The sequence below is a fragment of the Pseudomyrmex gracilis genome, unplaced genomic scaffold, assembly GCF_002006095.1.
Source record: "Pseudomyrmex gracilis isolate BER0280 unplaced genomic scaffold, ASM200609v1 scaffold_180, whole genome shotgun sequence".
Taxonomy (NCBI): domain Eukaryota; kingdom Metazoa; phylum Arthropoda; class Insecta; order Hymenoptera; family Formicidae; genus Pseudomyrmex; species Pseudomyrmex gracilis.
The window spans coordinates 66,341-92,353 of record NW_018020764.1 but is presented as its reverse complement, the minus strand read 5'-3'; the positions used below and the strand labels follow the sequence as shown (position 1 = coordinate 92,353).

The following is a 26,013-nucleotide window of genomic DNA, read 5'->3' as shown; positions in this document are numbered from 1 at the left end:
AAGATTGTCTTGTTAGTATAAAATTGCAACATTGTGCCAATACTTGAAATCCATATCTGACCAATCTCGGAAGTAAGTATCGTGCCGAGCTTAAGAGCCAGCGTTGGCTCGATCTAATCATTAAGCATATTCGCCCAGTACTGGCTACTACTGTTGTACCAATATCGAGCCTCGTTTGCCGATATTGACCCAATACTGGGCCGTTCGTCAATTCCTACAAGGGCAGTCTCGATACGAGACGAAATCATTTCCTCTCGGAATCTCATCGAAGCGGTGGGAAGGCGCAAATACATTTATATAGGCGGAGAGACGCGTTACAAACGTTGAAAATTGAGAATTTTTAGCAGCCAGGCACGTACGCGTCAGCGCCTATAGAATATGCATGAACGCGAGAATCAAACCCTAATACCGTATGTTCGCGCAACACCATCAACCCGCAAATAGGTTACACGCGCGCGCGTTCCAGATACCATCTATTGTTCACCGCTTTTCCACCGAGATGCGAGTCAATTTCAATTTATAATTTTAAAATTGTCCAAATATATTTCGCAAGACGATATATTTACCGTGATAACGTGATACGCTTTTTTGTTCACATCGACGTAATGAAAAAACGTCACAGTTCATATATATCATTTCCAACATTCTTGTGCGCAAAATATCCGTTACACGCTTTATAAGGGATTAGTTGTTTTGCGCGGCGCGCGCTTTTCTGAACACGTAATCCTTCGCTTTTCTCTTTCTCTCGGTTTGTGTGCATCATCCGCGCGCGCTCGTTACCAATCGGCTTAGCCGCTGAATTAAGCCGCTTGTTACGAAACATATCCGATACACTATTAAAGCGTTAGTCAATATCCAATGAGTTCTCGAACACGCCACAAGTTGTAATACCAAGTTCCACCAACTTTCCGCGCCTCTCTTTTGTTATTAAATCCATACGCAACGCAGTCTCTCTCTTTCTTTCTCTCTCTCCTCGCAAATATTCAACAAATTTACAATATTCAAATTATCTGTAAAATTATTGCAATATTGAATCCCCTTTTAACCGCCTAACACATCGGTTTCTCGTTCCGTATTCCCCCGCGCGAAATATCGCTTGTTCGAGATTTCGCGATTCGTTTTCGACACCGAGTATTTTCAACATCGAGAGCACGCATGCAACATTATAAATCTCAACTCGCTCACACGATAGTCGAGTATCTGCCGCTTTCTCTCTTAACGCGCTCACAATTGACTGTAAACATCCAAAAGCGAAGATATATATATATAACATTCACAGCGAATCGCTCTTCACAATTCATCCCTTATATATCCGGGGATGATGATATCCGCGTAACGGCGGATTGTAGTTGCGGCGATTCCCCGCGAATCCATTCTGCAAATCGTACTTCGGGGACCGTCTCGAGAGAGATTTCCCTCCTACTCTTCCCTCTACCCCCGCTCTTTTTGACTCTCGCCAAAGGGATTACGAGGGTCGTGCGCGTTTCAGTCCGGCAACCAACCGATCGAAATTCCGTTTCCCATGAGAGAACACGTGGCCGTCCGCCGGACGTCGATAGAATTTCTATAGATTACTTTAGGTGCATTTCCGGGAACTCCGTTCCCTCTCCTCGCGGATTTCGATTCACTCCGGGCGACGCACACGAACACGTAAATGCAGATCGATGCTTGCCCGCCCTTTCGTGCGATCTCGAAATTGAGAAAGCATTCTTCGCCGAGAATCGTGGCTTTTGCTGGGCCGAACTCCAAGAAAACTCCCTAACTCTTCTCCCGAGACGAGAGGACGGGACGAGAGTTGGCGGCGCTCGTTTTCTCGTGTTCTTCCACGTCTCGCCACCAAAATGCTCCCGATTTCTCGCGGCGTTCTCCTCCTTCCCTCCCCCTTTTACGCGACCCGATAAAGTACTACCGCGTAACCGCCAACCGGAAAGATAACGATCCGAAGAGCGAAGCACTTCCTACTCGCGCGCGGCGCTAAAGCGCCGCTTTATATAACGCCCGCTTTGTTCGTAAAAGGGGAGGGAGAAAAAGTAGACTTCTTTCGATGCGTATATTCTTTTTGTTTTTTTTTTACAACCTTTACTTATCAACGAACGATCTTTCGATTTCGACCCCTCTCCGCGATCTCATTTAAGTAAATTTATTTATAGATTATTTGCCATCGTTCTTCTCTCTCTTTTTCGGTGAAGCTTTTTCAGATTCTCAGATAAATTCCGCGCTACGCTCGAGGATGCTCGAGATGCTGCGAGACCCTTTCTCAGAGCGTCGTCTTCGAGAATTTTGAACTCACCGAAGGAGTGGTACTTCTGTGGGTGGCTGCTGCTACTCTGTGGTGCGGCAGGGATGTGTTTCTAACGTTGGCCGAACCGCCGTTGCACGATCTCTGGTTCTCCCGTCGAGAGGGTGGCGGCGGGGGCGGTAGCGATAAAGGCCTGCCGCTCCTGCTGGCCGGATGCTGCGACGGCTGAAACTGGGTCCAGGACTGGCGAGGCAGGTATCCCGCGGTCACATAGCCGCCCGAAATGAACTGCGCCGAGCCGTTGAGATGCGGCGGCGTCATAATCGCCGTCTGTTGCGCCGCTTGTCCGCCGTTTCGCATCTTTATTTATTTTCTTTCGATTTTTCGCAATGACTGTGAAGCTGCCTGCTACGAGCGTCTCGTCCTTGCTTGCGCGTTTCTTTCGAGATAACACCGATGACGGGCTTGAGAAAGGAAGCCACGTCAACGCACTGCACTTCCACTCGTGGTTATTATCGTGGTCCTTGACACAACACGAGCAGCTCTCATCCTCGAAACGCGCATTTGTGTTTCGAAACTAGTTTTCGAGTTTGCTTGCAGTTTTCAAGGAAACATGTACGATAAAACTTTAAAATTCTTTTATTTGATAAATCGTTATTGTTCGATTTATATATCTGGAATTGAACAACGTGTTATAATTGTGCCACACAGTGAAACTCATCGATCTCGCAAAGTTGCGATATACCGTGCGACAAATGTTTTAGATACATATTCACGGTACGATTTAATTGTTTTTACGTGTTTAGTGGATTTGCGTGCGAAATATTGTGATTAACGTCAGATCTGTTCTTCGCGGATAGAACTATTGAAAGGTTAGCGAACATCTGCAGCTACAAAATCGTTACTATTGGCAGACGCTTTCCGGCAAAAGACTTCTGTTCCATTACCTCTTTCTTCTCTTTCTTTTTGTATTCGTGTCCTGTCGTCCTTCGTTACGTTCAGCTTAAGCTACCGGAGTAGAACAAAGTGCCGGTAAAGGACGGGGCCATAACAGCAAAAAGGAGAGTTCAGCAAAAATGTAGCGGTGCAAAAAGAAAAAGAGAGAAAAAGAGAGAGAGAGAGAGAGAGAGAGGAAAAATCATTCCGAGAAGTCGTCCTCGTGGCTCTTTTCCGCTGGCGAAGCTCCGGAAGAACGGCCGCTCTCGAGAGCCTCCTCGTGAACGAAATCGATTTCACGGACGTTTTCGAGAGTTCGGGCATCGCGGTCGACGCTAACGGAGCGACAACGAGGCAGCAAGAAGTAGCGTACTGTCTTTCTCGATTTTTATCGCTGCTGGCGCAAAAGCGTTTCATTCAACTGTGAAAATGCGGCAATCGTAAAACTCCCCGTATTTTGTGTGAAGCTCCACAAAAAAAAAAAAAAAAAAAAGACAAGTTATACACCGCGAAGTTATAAAGTTTCCTTCAGTGTTGTCGACCTGGATTACACACGAAGCTTTTAAAGATGTCGCGCGATCGAGTCAGCTCCGCTATCGCGAGGAAGTGTTTCAAGTTCAGTGCCAACGCGCGCCGTAACTGTCCTCGTAAAAATAGAAATCGCGATAATAATCCGGGTCACTCGGGGGGGACGGCCCGAGTCTGATTGGGTGTGTGAACGCGAACCGATTAAATTTTGGCACGTGGCCGGCATATCGAGTGGCGAAAACTTGTAAAGAATTCACGGTATTGAGAACTGTTGTTTTTGTTTTACGTTTCACTCGAGAATAAATCAAACGGAGACACGTTTGTCTTTTTCTTTTTATAAAAGAGATAATAAAAAATTAACGGGGATCTTGGTCTTCGAATCTCGGAACGATATCACACCTCCGGATCTTGGGCGTATCAGATCTGGAAAAAATCTTCTCTCTATTTTTCTCTCTCTCTCTCTCTCTCTTCGGCCTGAAAGTCATCATTCATATTCACATTGGCGGTCGCGTCTTGTAATCTTTCGGATTATCGCTGCTGGAGGAAAAAAGAGAGAGATAGAGAGTAGAAGACGAGATGGAGGAGGCGAAAGATCGCGTCGGGGGATCAACGTCGACAAAGGGAGCAAATGAATCGGTTGGCCGATATATCGATCGCGAGAAGAGAAAACAGACGGTTTATCGTGACTCCGCTTCCCGCAATCACGCGAACGCGATTTGACACGCTCGAATAATTTTCAGGGCGGCGGAGCTTCCGCCGGAAAGAGCGCGCCATCATTCCATCACTGGAAGATCGGGTTCGCTGCACTATCGATAACGCAGCGCGGTGCCGTCGGTTGCACGGAGTTATTAAATCCGGAGAGTAGTCAAACGGTGATTAACTCGCGACCGGCTCTCTCTCGCAACACGCAGACGGAAGCGGAGAAAAAGCGGAGACCGACGAGGGGAAGTCTCGACTCTCGCGATTCGCGTCTTTCCGCTTTATAACCGCGTGAAATGTCTAGAAATTCGCTCGGCTGTTCATTCACTCTTTTTCACGCTTTTTTAATCACGACACGCGCAACATACATACATTCGCGCCGATATAATAAAGAGTTTCACAACAAATCTTACTCTTACATAAATGAATCGGCGCGCATTTGCGCGTTTACTTACTTATAACGATTCCGTAATTAATTAAATTAAAACATTCCCCGCGATGTTACATATCAAACCTTCTTCAAGAACTAGAAAGTTTGAATCGACATTAAACACGGGAAGTCGAAAACGAGCTTTCGTATCAATTTTTTTCTCTTTTGAGTTTTAATTAGAGACTTTTAATTATCTATTTAAAAAACAGAACTTTACATTTATATAATTGTTTTTTTTTTTTTTTGTTTTTTTAGCGAAACTTCGCGCACGTTTTTCCAGATATATTCCGGCAAAAGATATCTCATAAGTCGGTTGTTTTAAATTCATACCGAGTGACGCTCTCTCGGCGTTTTGCGAAGGATGAATCGCTTGAAATACGATAGCGTATTGTTTTCAACGTTGCTCGTTTCTAAGCGGACTCTCGTTTTCGGTCACCGTCGTGAAACCTGGCCTTTGTCTCTTCGCCGCGCGGCCAGTGAAACCATGGGAATGTAACATGCGCCAGATACAAAGGAAGGATGCATTACGTTTTCTCTCTCTCTCTCTCTCTCTCTCTCTCTCTCTCTCTCTTTTTCTCTCTCGCACAGAGACCGACGGGGATAATTGGACCGTTCGCGACGTGCTACTATTCCCTCCGGATCAAACAGAAATAAATAGTACTTCGGCGGAAGTATATCGCACTTGCTGATACACGAAGATTACATCTCTTTGTGTACACACTAGCAAGTATATCAATTGTGTGCACCTAGACAACAACAAAGAAGACCGTTTTGTATTTATAAATTTTTTCTAGTCTGACTTTGTTTTAATTTGTAAAAGACAAATGCTCAGGCGGATGAATTTTTGTTCCTCATCGCGCGCGATAATGTTATCGCATGCGATAAGATATATTCTCCGGATAAATGTGGATTGATTGATGATGAAAAGCTGATTTTTTTCAGAACCAGCTCGTCGGTGCTGATTAGTTGTACGTCGTGCATACACAGACGATGTACAGATGGAGAAGCTTCTCTCTCATTCTCGAGGAAACCGGATATACGACGCGCTTACTGTACATCGATACTAAAACGTGCATTATGTCTCCAACGCGGAGGATCATGCACCGTTAGACGATACAAGCGAGGAGCGTCCGAGTAACCAGGCGCAACGATTTTTCGAAACGCGCATGCACACACAAATGCGACGCGTACGTATGTCCCACACACACGCTTCTAAGACTACGTCCGTTATTCCGGAGGAATAATTAGGACTCCGGGGAAGAGACGCTGCTCGATGCGACGCGAGCGCGCGAACAACGAACGCAACGCACTTTCCTACGCGCGCCGCGATGACACGTCCAGGGCGAACTGCCTTTTGTAATTCGTTGCATACATCGTCGTTTAATTGTTAATCGTGACACGTAGGCGGATACGAAAGCGTGCCTTTATTAGGATCCGCGCGATCCGTGGGATTTGACGTCCCTTCACGGCGTAGATTCTTTTTACGGCGCGCGCGCGCATTACTGTCGTCGCAAAAAAGGATCACAACGCGAGCTGCTGTAGGAAGGCGTTTTACTTTGCGCCGATCTATCGCCCCGCTGAACGAAGATTGATGACAAAGAGAAACGACTGAGAGAGAGAGAGAGAGAGCTGAAAATTTGTGTTATTGAGAGATTATCTGCACAACAAAGATTGACATCGCACTTTCTCCAATGGGGGGCCTCTCTTGTAACGCGAATAATAATTGTTCCCTTTCGAATTTTTTTTCCTCACAAACTGCAACGAATGCGATGTAGTAGCGTTTCGCAAAAAGAAGAACAGCTAGACGAAATACACAGGCATGCGCGAGTGTATTCCTCGCGCGTTAAGCGGAGCGAAAGTCAGTGACCGATATTTCTTTTAATACGCGGGCACGAGCGCGAGCGCGCGCGAGTGTAATATTATCTCGCCCGTTTAGGATACCGTGCTCGGGTTTGCATGTTACGTTTTTCCACGCTGGAAATCTAGTTTCCAGCCGGAGAAAAAGTCGGGCGTACGGCAGTCTCGAGAAATAAGTGTGTAAAAAACTTCGTTTAATAACCATACACACACTCGATAATATTCTCGCCGCAAGATACGAAAATAATAATTATGCTCAAGGTGAGGACTTGGGAGAGCACGCATGCAAGTACTTTGTGTAACAATTTTTTCTCAAAAATTAATTTCCCGAGAAAATGAAGGTTCTTTGTATTGCTTATTTGCATATTTGTCGATGTTCTTGTTTTTAAATCGTTAACGATAGTTGTTAATTTCGATATTATCGTCGGCGGCTCTTTCGAAACTATTAATTCACAACTGCAACACCACCGTCGGAAGAACATTTATCATTTCGGCGAATTGAAACTTTCCAAATCCGGTGCGTATCGCGATACACAGATCTGCCAGAGAAACGCGCAACCGGACAAAATCGGCTTGTCGATCTTCCCGTTCGGTGTTCGTGTTTCTCACGATCCCAGGGAAAGCGGAATTTTCCCGTGTTACGCGCATCGAGTCGTAGACCGACCAGAGTTTCATCGGTGCGTAGAGCGAACGACAGGAGCTCGGAAAACTAACCGAGTACACACACCGAGAGGAAGAAACATTAATTCTGATCGCGACTGTGTACTGCTTTCATAGCAGTGCCAGCAACTCGATACCGTTATGCCGACTACCCGACTACGTAAAAATTACGCAAGTGGATATATATCGCCCGAGGTGTATCTGAGGAGCTTCCGCGGATCCAGTATGCTACCAAGATACACAATCGCACAATGCGGCACCGATCGATAAACGACAAGCAGCAGGGATTCTCCGGGCACATTCAACTCGTCGTGCGAAAGACGACGAGGAGCCGTCTCTCACACAAGAGATGTCATGGTAACACGTCCGTTTCTCTTGGTATGCGCTTTAGAAAGGTGTCTCTCTCTCTTGGCTTCTCTACTACTGAGCAAATATGTGTTTTGAAAAATCGTGATGCCAGCAAGACAAATTACGTAAACAGAAATTATGAAAATGCTGTGCAAATAGAGAAACGCGACTCTGAAAGTAATAATATGCGCAAACCGAGAATCCAAATGAGATTTTCTTCTTTTCTGAGTTTGCGAGAAATAATTAAGCGCAATTGTGTCTTATTGCAAAAATATTTATCGGAATATAAGAATGTTAATTTCTCATTTGAATAAAAAGCAAATTAGACATTTTTCAGCAGATATGAAAATCTATATTTTTAACAGGCTGTCAACATTAAGATAAAATTGTATGCTTTTGCGAGTATGCAAATAGATCCGTTCCCGTCAATTTCTGCATGTAATAATTTCATCGACCGTCGTCGTCGTCGTCGTCGCGATTTAAATTGCAATTCTAATCGCACAAAATCGACATCTCGATACGCACCGGCGCGCCGGAAAAATTCGCAAAACGTCTAATTTATATAACACCTCCGTCCGGGTACACTCTTCGATCGCTTTTCTCTCTTTCCAACCGAGAAGAGGGGAAGGGGGGCCAGTGAAAGTGAACGGAGCCGGTGCAGATAATCAGCCATCCCGTGCGACGGATACGCGATAACGCGATCGCCGCCTCGACGAAACTCGTTTCTCCTCGGCTCGATGAAAATGCCGCGACTTTTTTTGCGCGATATTTCGCGGGATCGTGCCAAATGCAGCGTGACACCTTTGTTTTTTTCCTCCCCCCCGTCCGAAACTGCGCGCACGAGATGCAGGAAAGCGCGTTATGAAACGGTATTTTTTAGCAAAATTTGTGCAAGACAAAAATCGTTAACAGTATCCGATAGCGTTTCAAATGTCACGATAAAACCGGTAGAGATTTAACGATACGCGCGGTGTAAAAATATGTGCTGTAAAAATAATACAACACGCCAGATTTCAAATAACCGCAATTATAATGAGTTGACAAGTCAATCGATTTTTAACGCGAGAAAAAGTCAGAAAGTCGAAATGGCAACGACCGACGAAACGCGCGACCAATCGCTGTTAAAGTTCACATCGATTTTTCCCGACGTTGAAAACTTGTTTCCGACCGGTCAGTTCACGAAATAGGACGGAAATTTGCTTCGCTCACGTTTAGGAAAATTTTTCGGTGAACGATCGCGCATGCGTGTGTGTGTGTGTGTGTGTATGTGTATGTGTTTGTGTGTGTTTTAATTAGAAACGCGAACCGCTCAGGTGGAAACCTGTTTCTCTAATTCCCGAGAGATACCGATCGGGTCAATTAAGCGTTTTGCTTGTGCGAGGGAACGATGACCGTTTAAGTTCTTCTATATGAAATGTGTGCGCGAGTACTTTCTTTCCTGCGGAGAATTTTTTTTTTTTTATACAGAAAATATTATGTGAAAAAAAAGAAACAATCATTTACATCCGCAAATTGAAATGTCAACAATTCCGAGTTTCTCACCTTCATTCTGTGCAAACGATGCCAATTCCACTGCAACGCGCACAGAACAGATGCGATTCAAAACAAACATTTCTCATTATCGGTAAGTACAGTATCGGTTTAAATAAAAGACAAAAGCTACTATACAACGATACGCCGAACGTTTTTCCGGCTAATTGACGAGAAAACACTTTTTTTGTTTTGTCGCAAAGCGAGCGTGGAATTAAGTAATGGATGTACTTTCACTCATTTCCGGAGGCAAAACCCTACGAGAATCAGCTTCCTTTGTAATATGAAAACTCTCGCCCCGCTGCCGCCGTTGTTGTTCGCTACATTTCTCACGTTTTTACGAGACGAAACACAAAGCGCCGTCCGTTCGAAAATTCTCGTCTCGCGAAGAAGAGTACGTGGCGGTAGTCGCGCGACAAGAAAACTAAACAGGTAAAGCACGTTCCGAGAAGAAACGAGAAATCGCGTTCGTGTTAAAAAAAATTTTTCTAAAGCTCGCGAACAATCAGCTTTTAATCCGAACGAAAATTCGAGGTCGAATAACTTCTCGCTTAAACTCCCGTAACAGTGAACGCTTTCTACATTTAAAACGGAGCGAGTAATATACGAATGCCGAATGAATTTTAAAGACAAAGTTCGAGAAAGGAGCAGCCGCTGCCGCCACACCGCCGCTCAACTTATCGCGAAAATCTGATAATTTTCGCGCAGAACTCCGCGGTAATTTACTTTTTAGCTGTTCGTCGTCACCGCGGGATTTTTCTCGATTATCCCCGTTGACGGATTCGCGGGAGAGAATCGTGCCCGAAGAAGGATAATTATTTCGAGCAGCCCCTCCCGCTCGCTCCCTATCTTTCTTTCCTCGACTACGCGGCGCGGACGAGGCGAATCGGCCGTTTTATGCTCTACATATCTCAGCCATCGCCGTGGAGAGAATTAACCTACCGTGCCCGAAAACACACTACCTTACTTAGCCGCAGGAACGTCCTGGTCAGACAGACAAATAGCACCCGAAAGAGGTGACTCGAGAGAGAAAGAGAGAGAAGTAAGATTTAATTAAAGGATTTTATGTAATAATTAAAAAAATTGGCAATGGAAAGAAATTCATAGTTTTTTTTTTTTTTTTTTGTTCAGCGAGAATATTACGCTCTCCGAGTTCTGAGTAACGCTTTTGGTTCGTTTCAAAATTTATGACCTCTTAGCTTCGGTTTGCGTGAAGCACAGCGGCAATTTGCCAGTCGCGGACGCATATATCTGTTGTACGTATACGAATGTCTGTACGAGAGGGCGTAAAACAAACGATCGCCCCCGTGAAAACCATAAGACGTATACCGGTTACCAGGAAGGATGATAGTGGAAAATGAATGTCCACGATATATTAAAACCAAGTTGTTTACCCGACCGTGTCGCGTAATACGCAAGAAACACAAATGAATCTGTATGAGCTGTTGGCATTAATTATATCGCGCAAATAAACACGTGCGGCATGCACGGTTAGCGCGGCAAACAATCTGATGTCTCAGAGTAAACGCGGAAAAAATTTTGTGCCTGTTTTTCTTCGTATTTTTCAAGTTCGCAATGTCGACTTTTCGAAAAATGATCTAAAATTCCGCAAAAGTTGAACGTTTACACAACTAATGGCTGTGAAGAATGACAGTGTATAAATATAGGAAATATTTCAAGAATGTATGAATAAATATAGAAAATATTTCAAGAATATATAAATAAATATAGGAAATATATTTCAAGGAGCGCGAACGCGACGAGCGAATATGTATGAATATTTATGAATTAACACTCCGTATATAAATTAGCAATAACTTCGTGCGACGAATCAGTCAATATAATGAGCGTCGCGCGTCACACGGATCAACGACACATTCACGACCGGACACGCGCGACATTACGCGAAACTGACTGACGGCAATAAATCGTTAACGGATTGTCCCCCGTGGCGTTATCGTTTCGCTGAGTAGAATAATCGGGAGCCTCGCGTGAACAAACGGTGTTGTTGGTTGTTGTTTTTGTTGTTGTCATGATAGCATATACCGCGCGTTCGCGAAAATTCTCACACATGTCACACGCACACATCGACTTTGCGCCTGTGATGGTCGCGTTTATCAACCGGATATTCGTTCTCGTTTTTTCAACGCTTCCCGCATCTACAATTGCGTTTTCGCTTGCGATACCAGTAGCACCGCTCGCTCAATCGTTTCGAGACGATCGATCGCGATCGAGAGCCGTCGGCAAACGGTGAAAATGCGTTTCCTCCTCCTCCTCCTTTTCCATATTTTACAATTATTTCAACACCGTTAAGCATCGAATTTATGTGGCGACAAATCTATATATCGCGCGATTATCGTCATTTTGTTTAATTTCCCTCGATACGTGCAACGTCGCAAAAAGTTGCTGCCAAACAGTTTTTTCTGTATCTTTCTCACACGCACGCGCAGACATTCGCGCGCAGTTTTAATATACACACACATATATGTATATGTAATCCACTAAACGTTTTAAATTATCGTTGCGTTGATTCGATTACTTTTTGCTCTCTTATTATATTCAAATCGAAGCGAAAGAATTCAGGGACCAATGAGGATCCGCTGCCACACTACGCAGCGGTCCATTGCAACTTGCGAGATCGCACAGATTCATTCTCTCCTGTGTGGCGTCAGCACACGTTGCGAAACAAAACTATTGACAAATATGACGATCACGAAGAATATTCGCGAATCATCATCATCATTCGCTCTCGTCGTGTACATGTATACGTACGCACCCACACGATTGTACAAAACGATCACTTTTGTACGTATTTGTTCCGCGCGCGATACCTCTAGCCGATTCACCGTATCCACAAGTACGACATATTCACGAAGAGGAACCGTAGAGATCGGGCCAGCTGACCGGTTGTCAGCTATTGTCCGCCGCGGTTGCTTTCGAACTGACACGCGGATCGGAGCAGCGCGAAGAAAGGCGCGCGGGAGAGACTGGCTCGCCGTCGTCGTGGGACACCAAAGGCGATTGGAGTAGGGGAATCAAAGTGGGCACTCTGCGTATAGAGAAAAGTACGGTAGGTGTGCTCTATACAAGGTATATCTGTATGTTGTATGTGTGTGTGTGTGTGTGCGCGCGATATCTCAATTATGCAAAACAAACGAGAACACTTTTCTGACTTAAAAACTCGCGAAAATACTTTGAGCGAAAATTCGAATCCAAAATGGCGATATATTTTTTTTTTAATATAGAATGATATATTTGTATTATTTGTCGAGAATTATTAGAAAGTAAAAAAAATTATGACACATGTTCACGTGACTGATGACGTGTTCCGTGATGCGAATCAAAAAAACGTTAATTTTGATTTGATACTAAAACGTCGATCTTCTCATTCAACGATATCTCGAGTACCTACTCGTAATCGTATTCGAACATCGCATCGTTTTACTCGATATGTCGCAGAGCGATATTTTAACACAATGATAATGAACATTCCGAGGAAAATACACAGAGGCTCATTTTTGCGTCTCAATTTAATGACACCGGTAATTTACTCGAGCACGGTTATCGTTCGTCGAGGGGAAAAGAAGGGGAGAAAGGGCGCGATCGCGAGGTAATAAATATTAATTTGCCGACTTTCTTTCTGCGACGCGCGAGCACGCATTATTTTTCATTGTTTCTTGGCAATTGCAATCGTAATACGTACGCGGCTTATTACCGACATCATCGCGGCAGTAATTATTACGTGTGATGCACGCGGAAAGAAAGTAGTCGGTGAAATTACGGCACGACGCGCGCGCGCGCGCGCACACGCACATGTGCGTACACATGCACCATACGTACATTTTCTCGTGTATTTTAAGCAGCGACAGTAATAATATTATACATGCGTCGCGCGGTGACGCGTACGTCAAGGGGAAGCGAAAATTTACGTGCGAAGTTGTCACGTAGGATCGCACGGAATTTCGCATGGCATACGAAGGGAATTGTTAATTACACGTTTTCGGGCTGACTTACGGAACGTATTTAATGATGTGTATCTAGACTTTCCTTCAATTTGCACCGGGTTTTACCCCTTCACTTTCCTCCGCCTAATAACTCAAACACGTAGGCGGTGGTGTAATGCGATTTAATAACCAGAGCAACGGCAACGAGCGTTTTCTCATTTACGTGTAATTGCGGTAAATTTAACATAATTACGTCCTTTCTGTGCGCGCTCGTCCTCGACAAAAGAGGATTTTTGTTTTCGACAAAATGCGTTAACGCATAAGAAGCACGAACGTCAACCAAAAACGATCTTTTTTTTTCTTCTTCGTTTTATTTTAATTAACAAACGAACGTACGGCTTGCTTTGTTAAAAAAATCCGAGATATACAATATACAGCTCCGTCAATTTTTAAACTTGTTGCATTTTTCATATAACGTTTTGTAATTATAAACACTCGATATTTTCTTTTCTGAGTGTGATTGAACTGTTGACGAGATTACGTTCGAATATTACAGTCCAGAAGTGGAACGGAATCAGCTACCGTGGATTAAAGAGCAAACGGGGCTTTGTCACAAGTCACAACAGGAAGTCACGTCGATGACGATGTCTGTTTCATTGTTCGGATTTGTACCACGCCTGAGCAGTGTTCAGGGACAGGCTTTAGTTGGACACGATTTATTTCGGTATTACCCGATCAATTCCCCGGCAACAAACGCGAGCATTAACCGAGATTGCCACAGATTTGCTTTTATGTATATACATATACAGTTTGTGAAAGGAGAACTTCTCTCTCATTAGAAGAGAGATCATTACGTCGATTCATTACAATCGGGATTCGAATTGTCCGACGAGTAACGCGCATACACAATTCCCTGATACCCAACTCGGGTTTCTTATAAAAAAAAAAAAAAACTAAAATAATGAACTTGTGAAAAATTGAAACTGTACAGTGTGATGTAATGAGCAACAGGTGCGCAACGAGAAGCAACTGATATACGAGCGAAAATGAGATAGGTACCGCAACATTCGAGCGCGCGCATCGCAGCCGCGACTGTGCAAAATAAAAATTTTTACTACGCTCGTATTCGATGTATTTCCATAAAATTATAAACATGCGCTCTTTTTATTTATTAAAAGATATACGTACGCGTATATGCGTCAAAAAAAAGAAAAAAAAAGAAAAAATACAAAAATACAAAAAATCACAACGTCAGAACAAAACCAACAATCGGACATTTGCTGCGGGAAAAATTGCTCACAACGAAGCAAAATTTTTCCGAGAAATGGCTCGAAGCCGTCCGGCGATCCTTTTACAACTCCGAGATTTATTGTCTCCCATGTATTATTAATGAGAGATGCTATCGTCTCGGTTGACGGTGCTTTTAGTAATGCTCCTTAAAAATAAATATGGATGAAGGCAGATCCGTTTGCGCGCGAAGATATGATCAATTGAATGTTCGCTCGCGTTTGTGCGGCGAGTCGAAAACACACGTCCGTCGTCTCGTGGAAGAGAAGCTCGCGACGCGCGAGCTGATACCCGATGATTTGTGCCCGAGAGACGAGTGTTACATCGATAATATCAGAGATACGGGAGAGAAAGGGAGATCGGATATACACATGTGTGTCCCCACGTTGAAATAAGAGCCGTCGGCACCTTTATATCCGCGTCGCGATTCACGCCCGCCGCGCTCGTTCTCTCTCTACGGGTGTGCGTTATCGATTTCATGGCGCCGCCCGTAACGCGATCGGCAACGAAGAAAACGCTCGCGTCTATAACGTATGTATATGTATTCTAATAAATGCAAAATTATTATATGTAAGAAAAACAAGATGAGAAAATTTATTTCTCAATCTGAAAATACTCTCCCTTTCGCTCGGAATTATTATTCAACGAATTACCATTGTTCGACACATAAAAATCGCGCTATTACCGCGACGACAACTTCTTTTCTCACGAATTAAAGGAATTATAAAATACACGCGCATGCGCGATAATAAAAGAGAAAATATGAATAATTAAAATCTTATCGAGACGTTTTTCGCGATATTATCGCGCTTACAGACGTGATAAGTGACTTCGATACTTGAGTACGAAGTATTGATTGCAACATTTCTCTATAGAAATGCTTGTACATACCGACGTGCGTCTGGTTCTGCGATCCATTTCAAAACGATTTTCATACTCATGGCACTCGACAGCGTTTCCACGGGGGGTGTCCGACTGTGTAAGCGATTATCGATAGACCGACTTCGATGTGTATGAGTGCGACGTCGATTAATGTTCTCGCACGTCGATTAAGTCTTACGTGAGTCCAAGAGTCGAGAGAGCACATATAATATTTCCTCTGTCGCAATGACATACGATATCTGCTTATAATGTGCGAGTGTGAGATAAATTTAATCGTTCGCAGAAAGTAAATCTAATCTCGTGTTAGTCGTCTAAAATTCGGAGTGTGATATAATCGTGATATTGACGCATACCTATGGCGTAACGTTTCTGTAGACGTATCGAGTAAAAGAAAACGAGTAAAGTGCCCGTGGACACACCGTTTTATTAGAGAAATAATTACAACAAAGTATATTTGTATACACAAAGTTAAGAAAATCATCTAAAACCTCATCTTAAAAATATTGTGAAAATACTGAGAATTTAATTTTTACATATTTAATAATTATTTCTGTGATAAATGCTCGGCAATGTTCGTCTACGTATCATTGGAACGTTTATCTTGTAATACGAAAAAAGATTAAAAATATGACACCGCACACGTATCCTCAAAACAACTTGGGAGTCGCTTACAGTTATCATCGGAAGTGCGATTGTTCTCGCTGTACACTGTGATGCACACTAACGTGTCTTTTGGAGGTTGAATTTCTCTCTCCCTCTCTTTTTCTGTGACGAGACACAGACCTTGCGCGCAGAGAGGAAAATCCGCGCTCTTTCCCTCCGGAAGGCATTAATGCACCGCGGTGTGCGAGGTGATTAAACGAGAGAAGTTGAAAGCCGCTGTGAATACACAAGCGTATTAAAAAAATAAAAAAAAATAAAAAAAAAAACGGTTGAACGAGAATTATTGCGAGAAGCTCGGTGTTATTCTCGTTATTACGATCAGAGTGCCGCGAGCGCACCGAGGATGTAAATTTCGGTCGACTCGCGCTGGCGAGAATGGCTTTATTCCGGCGCATCGGGACGATACACGCTTTTGCACCTGGGTCCCGCGGAATAGGTCGCGGCTTAACGGAGCTGAATTATGAAGCGGAACGATATTTCGCGCACAGGCGCGAAAGATCGGTCGCCGATACACCGTTTACATATCCCGAACGCAAAGAGTGTCGCACGTGCGCGTGATTCATCGCCTTGTGTGTGTCATCCTAGCTGTGAAATTTTTAATAATGTCGTCAATGCACGCGCGAAGAATTTTGATGAATTTCGCGCACCGACCGTGCACACACAAGATCTTTTTATCTCTCGCTGTCGCGTTACGCTCGCGTTGAATCTCAGATACCTCGCGAAGTATAAACAAAGAAGAGAATTCGCATGGCCCATTGTAATAAATATCGTCTCACGAGAGAGACACTACGTGTAGTTGCAGCATCTCGGCGCGTGCCGGAAGAGGATAATCGAGGCGACAGCTGCGACACGACCGCAACGCGATGACGAGCTCTCGTGTGTTCAGGCGCGTTCATTTTGCAATACGCTACAACTAAAATATCGTTGCGCAACACGCAGCGCGCTGCTGCTGTACAATGGCACGAGGGTACGTACAAACCGAGTGAAAGGCAACGAGAGATATATCGCGCGCGCGCACCTACCACGCGAACGTTCGACACGCGAGCAATCTCGCGCAGCGACGCGCGTGAGGAGCGAATGAAGAAAAGGATTCCTTCGCGTTATTTTCGCGGAACGGAACGGTCGATTGCAACGAAAAATGACAGAATCCTCGCACGCACATCAGCGTAAAAATTTCCAAAGATTTTCCAAGTGTAAAGAGATTTCGGACTTTTTGTCCCAAACACAAAATTTTTGTATAAAATTTGTTGAAATTGTGGGAATTTAAAAGTTGCAACACTTACACACTTTGCTTCTCGTTCAGAATTTTATTTTTATCATTAACAAGAAATGATCGAACGCTCTGAACATAACTATAGGACTGTGCCGCGTGTTACGATTTGCTGACCCCAATTGCGCTTGCACCGCTCGATCCGTTGTTCCTCGACGACGCAAAATTACTGCCCACGACAGCGCGATGCGAGCGATTCGATAAAGCCTCGATCGTTTCGCTCTAGTCTCTCGCGACGGACGATACATATATATTCTGGTGTGGTATTCCACCACTACAATCGGTCGTTACGTAAAGGTCGTCTTCCTAACACAATTGGCAGCGAGTCGCGACCGTGTTTTCGATTATAATAAATTGTCTTTTAATTCTCTATGTGTGCACCAATCTGCTTTGTGCTTTCATGCGGCATTACTTTATTATGACGCATCGAATTTACGAGCCCGTAATACAATAAGGATTCGACAATACGACGGCCATAAAAGCCAAGCTGTACAAGCAAATCGAGATCGTAAAATAATATTTGTCCATTTATCGAGGAAATAATATAATGATGAGAATAAATAACGCAATAAAGTTTCTGATGTTGATTTGCTTCAGTTGCTCAAGTGAGAACTCGAAGGAGAGAGATTGTTAATTATACTAACATGTTTTAAAGTATCATACACTAAATGTATGTTGCAACTTCGATGAATTCTAAAGAGAGAATGAAAATATAACAATATTTAAAGTAACACCGGTGTGAAAATGCAGAAATTTGCTCACAGACACCGATTATTACTCGTTTTTGCAACCCTAATATAGATCGTCGACAATAACGCGACATACACCTCGTCTTTCATATGTCTCGATACACACGCTCCATCGCGTCTGTAACGGATCGATACGACTTTCCCGTAAATACGCTGATATGTCAATACCCTACGCGAATTTTACATTGCGCGTCGTGTTTTGTACATATAAATCATCTTCTCTTTGTGCGTGCTTCCAAGGAAAAGAAACGACTTGAGAAATTTCGTCGAATGTGAAGAAGAATGCGGACTCGTGTCGTATTTCACATTCGTGTGTATTTTATTTCACAAAGGTTCGAGCATCTACCGTCGAAAATAAATTGCTATTGTGCTAACACGCGATAGCAACGCATCTTCGAGGCGTCTCAAATTGCAATAAAAAAAAAAAAAAACAAAACAAAACTCGCAAAGTTCGCATGTGCGCAACGAATTAACCATATCGTCAGATATCCCGGCGATTTTTAAATGCCATGGTGGTAACGAACTGCTACCAACGGTGAAGCACAGTGAGCGCCGCTAACCATTGGCGGCGGCGAGCTGAAAGTGGTTGGTATTAAAGGTGCACACAAGCGGTCGTTCTCCTTTCAAATGCCGCTCCGACATTTGACGAGGTCAAGACAGTGCGTGCGCGATTCGCCGTCGCGAGATGCCGAGAGCGGCGGAGTCATTCGAGCAGCAAACACCATGTTCGATACCTATTCGTTCGAACCGCGCGAGGGAAGTGACGCGAGTAATTCCAGTACTTTCACAGCGGTATACATGACAAACGACGCGAGTGACAGATAAAGCGCTCGCTCGCGCGGGCGCGCGCGGTTGCCGCGAAATTACGATCGTTGCAGAAATCCGAGTACGCATATATATATATGTATATATAAACATGTTCACTCTCTGATTGGACGGTTACACCGTAACGGCACTTATCACCGCAGCTGTCGCGATTGTATTTGTCCTTTTGAGTACTGTAAGTGACAAATTGCGTATTTATTGCGCCGTAACGCGTGTACATCGCAAGTGCGGCCAAATCGAATATCCACAATCCTCGAACACATCGATAACGTAATGAAAATTTAGAATCAACTCGAACAACGTCAACGTGACTCGTTTGACTGAGAATTTACGAACCGCGAAGTTTCGAGCCGGCGCTCTTACGAGAGGATGATCGCGTCTGAATCTCCAGAATAAATATCCTCTCGTTGCTCAATGTCATGATTTACGTGACATTCGGCAATTTCGAAAGAGATAACAAAATTTACACTTCGGTTCGCCGCCACCACGACGAGATTTCTTAGTAAGAAGAAAGATTAAGATAAGAAGATTAAGGTAAGAAGAAGAAGAAGAAGACTGCGCAGTTTCCCGTGACGATCGGGTATATCCGACGAATAAAACACGAAGTCGGCACCGATCGTTAGTAAATACTTGATGACACCGTGCCGAGCGATGGAATACCGATAGACAGTCGGGAGAAAGGGGCGACCTTATTCGAGATGCCGGAAGCTTGCCAATTTCGGCATTGCCAAGCCTCCGCGCATCCTCCAAAATCCTTGAATAGAGGTGGCGGGTTGCGGGTGCCAAGAGACAGGATGAGTGGGCGGGATATTAGATTTTTCGGGGCCGCGGTGAGGAGAAACGCGATGACAGCTGAGAAGTATACGCCGGGAGCTGAGTACGTTACATTTGCGCGGAACGGAAAGACGCGAGAGAGACTAAATGCGCATTGACGTAAGAAACGCGAAGAAGTGCCGCGAAAGACCCCGTACGTCACGGAGCGACGTTCCGTGTTCTTATTGGATCTGAAGGTCTTGTTCTTCGAATGCAAGAAGCGTATGGCACATTTGCACAGAACTCGGTCATTTGTCGTTCGCGAGAAACACACACACGTGTCGCGCGATAACGCGAATCAATCGATATGTATCGCGCGAGCATTGTAACGCGATTTAAAACAAAAAAATTTCAGATAATTAAATACAGAAGAATTATTTGCAAGTTTGTTAATTGTCTGTTAATTGTTTAATTACTTTCAATAAAAGCTTTATCACAGCGAAATTATTATTTTTTTGTCTGTAATTGTATCTATCAATAAAATTTTATTACTTCACGCACACACGTGTCAAGTAAATCTTTTTTTTTTTTTTTATCACATCAATACAATAAAATTGTCGATAAGATACTCGCGAACCAACTACATGATAAATTGATTTTCCGAATTATTATTTTTGCTGCTACACATCTTGTAAAAAGAGAAAGAGAGAGAGAAAGAGAGAGAAAGAGAATTCACCCTCGTGATTCACCGTATATCGCGCACATTTACATTTATTCATGATACTTTTTGTGTTGTTCGGCACGCGATACACTCTATCGATCATATTTTACGATGCTCATAAGTCTGGGCTACCTTATTCATGTGCATATATATACACCCATCTGTCCGTCAGAATAGGTACGCACTAAATAAATATACAATGTTGCATGAAATAAATAACTTTCACGTGAAAAAATAGACTATCGAGTCAGACACGAGCGCAAGTCTAATATCTGATATTATATTTTGATGATTTTTCCAGTTTGAGAGTCGTAACTTTTTATTTTCATCTCTTCAATGTAACACTATAATATGACGTTACATAAATTTGTGATGCTTTACTTATACTAATGCGAAAAAAGATAATTTTATCTCCATAAAATGGAGATGTAAATGGATGTAACATTTTGAAGTCGGCGAGCAGGAAAGAAAAAAAAAAGATAGAAAACGCCCGAATAGTTCCATTTCGGACGGGAAGATTGGCGCGTTGAAAATTGCTGCTTAAGTAAAAGCTCGAGAGGCGTGTTTTCGCGAAAAATGAAGCGACGTCGAGGCCGCCCGAGGCGAAAATACACGAAATGAATACTGACGTTTGATGTGTCGGGTAGAAGGATAGAAACGTCGAACAAAAACCATCCCGTCCGACTCGAACCTCAATGCCGCGGCACAGGCATTTTATCGCGTTTATTCCCAAGGCGGGAATTGATTCTTGCGATTAAAACGTGGCGTAAATGTGGCGTATTGAGAGAGGAAATGAACGTTCTGCCAAGATAACTCGTTATTACATTGTGAATTCAGAGAGATCATTGCACTCCAGTAACCGCAAATAATTAGATAATAAGAGTTCACGTAGAATCCAATAACTGACGAAAATAGTACAACTCGAAATCTCGATTCGAGACAATCGAGTAATACGACAATATGAGAACGAAAATTAGATTTGAAATCCTCGCGCCACATAATCCGGAGAGAGATAAGATAGTGAGATTCAACATTCTGCCGGATTTGAAACTTTCGCACAAGATAATTTGAGGGTCCAATTTCCTTCTCCGGGATTAAATCTGTACAATTTAAGTCTAGAAATAACCTTAAAAAAAAAATTCAGAAAAACTCTATGGCCTTTCTCTATATTCGGGAGAATAAATTCAAAAAACCCTATACAATAATCATAAAAAAAAAAATAAAATAAAAATTACACAAGTGATTTTTCTTTTTCAGCACAATTTTCCAGGCAGTAGAGAGTAATCGCTTTCTATTAGACTCGCGGAAGCGCGAAATAAGATTCTTTCGTCGGTGCGAATTCACGAGAAATAGCCGGATTGCGGGGAACTGTCAGCGATTCCTCTAAACGAGCGAAAACCTTTGGGTCCAAAGATCACGACGGTTCTCGTCGTAAAACCGGCTGCCGCGCGTTTTCCGAGGGTGAAGGAAGTTCGAGTTTTACGATCGACCCGGGGCGGCGATAGCTCCTGGTCTCTATACACGCCGGCATCAGGAAGCTCGTATACCGGAAGATACGCCGCACCGGTAAGGTCATTACATCGTTACCATTAGGCGGTCTCTGGTCCCTTCCTCTCACAGTAGGTACGTAAGGGCCAGGGGGGGCGACGCAGGGCAGCTTCCTGCTGCCGGCCAACGGCGGGAAGTGCACGTAGGGTGCATTAATGGGCGGCAACGTAAGTGTTTAACGGTGTTACTCCTAACGACAACGCCGAAACCGGCTAATTGACCGATGCACCGCGCGACTTCCGCAAAATGAAAATTTTCCGCAAAAAATATACTTAACGTCGCTATGAGCAAAACCACTTTTGAGTTTCATGCTCGCGCTTTTACTAAAATTTGCTGTTTGTTCGTTCGCCAGATTCCGCTGCAGAAAAGAAACGGAAGGAAGATCTCCCCTTTGTCGCATTCGCGAAAATATATTATGTCACCAGGATGAAATTCTGTATTTTTGCTCGCGTCAACTAACCGTGTCGAAGAAGAAACGCAAAGTGTAACACATAACTGTTGTAAGCATGGATTATATAATCGCGCAATTTGTTCACTTTCGAGAACTTGAAACGCGACTTGCAACGCGTCGGATTTTCAAAACACAAAACGTGTCAACGACATCATGCACAAGGTGGCAATCGAGAGACGCGCTCGAGTGGATTGACGTGCTGTAACTGTAGCAACAGCTAGCGAATGAGAGAAAAGATGAGAGGAAAAAGAGAGAGAAAGAGCTACGAACACAATACGTGCATTATTACGTAATCGTCGGAGAGAACAAAAGAAAGGTCGTGTTGAACACGTCCCAAAGGGGTCGCCACCTTTTTTTGCGTAAAAATCCTAAATGAGTTCTCGGCATGTTTGCCAAAAATTGCAGCTGAGTAACACCCGGCTATTTTCTCGGTTCTCTCTCTCTCTTTACCTCCCTCCCTCGAGCTTCTAGCGGTTTACTATACCGAGACACGTCCGCGTGAGAAGCTTTGTGTTCGGACAGCAAGCTGATCGATTGTTCGCCGGTGTAATATCGGATGTATACTATCCGAACGACAAACATATCGGCATGCCCAGTTTGCGATGTGCCAATCTCCGGCTGCGCAGCCGTTTGGTTTTAACAGTTTCCCAAATTGTGTGCCGTGTTATATACGACAAGATCTCACGCGCGTTGCATAAAACACGCTGCGTCGACGTTAAATACCCCCAGGTCCTGTTATCTATACGGTACAGCAAGGCGATAGATGCGGGCGTATATTTTCAGTCCCGATAAATCGGATTACATTGGAATGTATTAGAAGCTAATCAACGCTAATTAGAATTTCACAGTGTTTACGAGTAAACAGAATTTGAAAAATTAACAATTTTTAATTTGAAACCCTGTTTTGTTTTTTATTTATATTACTAGCACAACACAGGCGCGCTACGCGCACGCTATTATTATTTTTATTTTAACGTGTTGTGTCAGTGAATACAATCAATCACTGCAATGACAGCTAGTATATACATTTTACAAATCATATAATACACATGATGTACATATGAGAGGTGTCAGAAATAACGCATGAAAATCAAACTCGAAAAATAAAATAAAAAAGGAGAATGGAAAAACAACACGTGACTAAAGTCACATGAGAGAGAAAAAAATAAAAAAGAGAATAATATATATATTATACATAATATTCTATATCTCTATATATAATACACACACACACACATACACACACACATATATACATATATATGTATATATATATATACCGTAATCACGTGACCAAAGTCAGTGACCCCACCGCGGTCACGCGACCGAGGACAGTGACCCCACCAAGGCCGCGCGGCCGAGGTCAATGCCCCGCCAAGGCCGCGCGGTCAGTGACCCCACCGCGGTCACGCGACCGAGGACAGTGACCCCACCAAGGCCGCGCGGCCGAGGTCAATGCCCCGCCAAGGCCGCGCGGCCGAGGTCAGTGCCCCGCCAAGGCCGCGCGGCCGAGGTCAGTGACCTTACTGTAGTATATATATGATACATATAATACAATATAATGTATAATATTATAAATATATAATAAATTTTATGTATAATATATATTATTTTATGTTATATATAATATAAATTACAGTCACGTGTTGTTTTTCTACTTTTTCCTGTCATGTGACTGTAGTCACGTTTTTAATTTTCTCCACGCATATGACGAATTGTCAAAATCGCTTTTCTGTCATTACTCTCTCAATTTTACCGATTTGATTCGACTCGACTCGACTCGATTAACCAATCAACCAATCGGCAACGCGGAAAAGAGGTAACAATAGATGCAATAGATTCGACTCCGAAACGCGCACATCGCGGTACACATGGATTTTTTTATATAGGATATATGTATATGTATGTATGTATGTATGTGTATATATATATATATATTATATATATATTGTATATACACATATATATTCAACAGAATGTAAAACAAACACAAGTTGGCATCGGAATCCAAATATTCGCGAATCAAATACGATCTTTTATCAGTCATTCATGTATTCGGGGACATTCCGAATATAAAAACGTATGCTTCCTTTTTGTATATACGCCAAGAAAACATCCAAACGACTGGTAACGTAGCGACACTGGGAATAACGTTCACTCGCGCAATACCATTGTATAAGGAAGAGGATTTGTGTGTGTTTTATAGATTCGAGAGAGTTGGCATGACGCTACATAAATGGAAGACGACGGCAAACCCTCCCAGAAGTCGCTACGAGATGACGCGATCACATCGGAACTTGGACTCTTTTATATCCTATATAAAGTTCACAACGCGAAGAAGGGAACTCCGTTATGACGGTCGTAAAATAATTGCCGCTCTCTCCCTCTTCCTCGTTCTACGTTTTTAATAACCCCGACTAGGAGAGAAACGTCACGTCGGGGGATTAAACTCCAATATATTCCGATTCTCATGGCGCGACATGGTATGCGTTATTCAACGCGCACGCACGTGGAAGCACTTTTTGCCGAGCGCGCGTGTTTAATCCCGTCGACGACGCGTCGCGCAAATCCGCGCGAATATAATAAACCTCCGGAATTCAGTTGTTGCGAGGCAACAATAGAGGAGAATTATCAACAATAAACGCGCGCGTGCTTAAATATTTGACGAGTGTGTTACATGAGTGGGGTTAGTTAAAAGCTCGCGTGTGACGTATCGCGCGTACATGTATATATACAAATGTGCATGCAAATCAATTCTGTGAGAGCTAATTATTGCGGAACCGCGCGAACAAGCTCGAAATCGTTCTCGAAATTATCGAGCGCTTGCTGTCTCGCGCTTGCTGTCTCGCGCTGCTGCTGACGGTAATCACCTTCCATCCCGGAAATGACGATCAATGCCGTAATGACGTCGACGTTTTTCCCCATCCGCGACGAGAGAGGGCATATAGCGGCGTCGTGTTAGCTATTTGCAAAAGCACGGGCCAATTTGTCGGACATTAATGATGGCCTCGCGTTAAGCGAACACCCGTTTATAATCGTGCCGATTACAACCGGGTCCATTGATTGTCCAAGCATAACCTTGGCAACGCGGGTGAGATGCGGTCTCGCCCGGGCTTCCCCTCCTGGGATAACATCACACCCTCTCTCTTCCCCGCCGTACATCCCTCCGACGACGAGAGAGAGGGTGAAATTTTCGGACCGACGGATCCGTCTCGCTTCGCCGACGCGTTAATGGAACGCATCAACGTTTTGCAAACATGCCGTCGGATTTGCCTTCGACGCGTCGCTGATATAAAATCTCTTATGTAAACGAAAAGGGAGAAATGAATAATTTCGCGTGGCTATTCAAAATGTTTCCAAATCCGATGGAAATCATTCGTGTGAATGGAAAAAAATGGCATTTGCAAAAAGTTTTTTACGGTCCGAATCTCATTGAATACTTATTACAAGAAAAATATTGATATTCGGAGACCATTCATATCGGTTCCGGCCGATTGAGATTAATAGTTTATTGATTTTCCGTTAATAGAGTTGCTATTCTGAAAAGCGCGCAAATATCGAAACTCTTTCTCCTCGACTCACGGACCGGGTTTCATCGTTCACCCAAGTCGACCTCTTTTTCTGTTCTTTTTTTTCTTATCTAGGATTAAAGTCTTCGTTTTTAATCATCGCTGACATTTTTAATCACAATCC

The 26,013-nt window shown here is 43.6% G+C and overlaps 1 protein-coding gene across 6 annotated transcripts in view; it reads right to left on the bottom strand.

Moving 5' to 3' along the window:
- LOC109858017 (serine/threonine-protein kinase 26) overlaps positions 1–26,013 on the bottom strand; it is a 97,447-nt gene that overhangs the window by 27,480 nt on the left and 43,954 nt on the right. The window contains exons 1-3 of one of the 6 annotated variants that reach the window (XM_020434895.1): positions 12,004–12,166; positions 3,187–3,247; positions 2,291–2,913 (exon numbers count right to left, since the gene is read on the bottom strand). The exons of 3 other annotated variants lie outside the window; for them this stretch is intronic. In XM_020434895.1, the coding sequence (XP_020290484.1) occupies positions 2,291–2,599 (309 nt within the window). In that variant the 5' untranslated portion in view covers positions 2,600–2,913; positions 3,187–3,247; positions 12,004–12,166. Of the gene's footprint in view, positions 1–2,290; positions 2,914–3,186; positions 3,248–11,999; positions 12,167–26,013 lie in introns of those variants that run through there. 2 more of the 6 variants (XM_020434894.1, XM_020434892.1) reach the window with 2 other exon arrangements.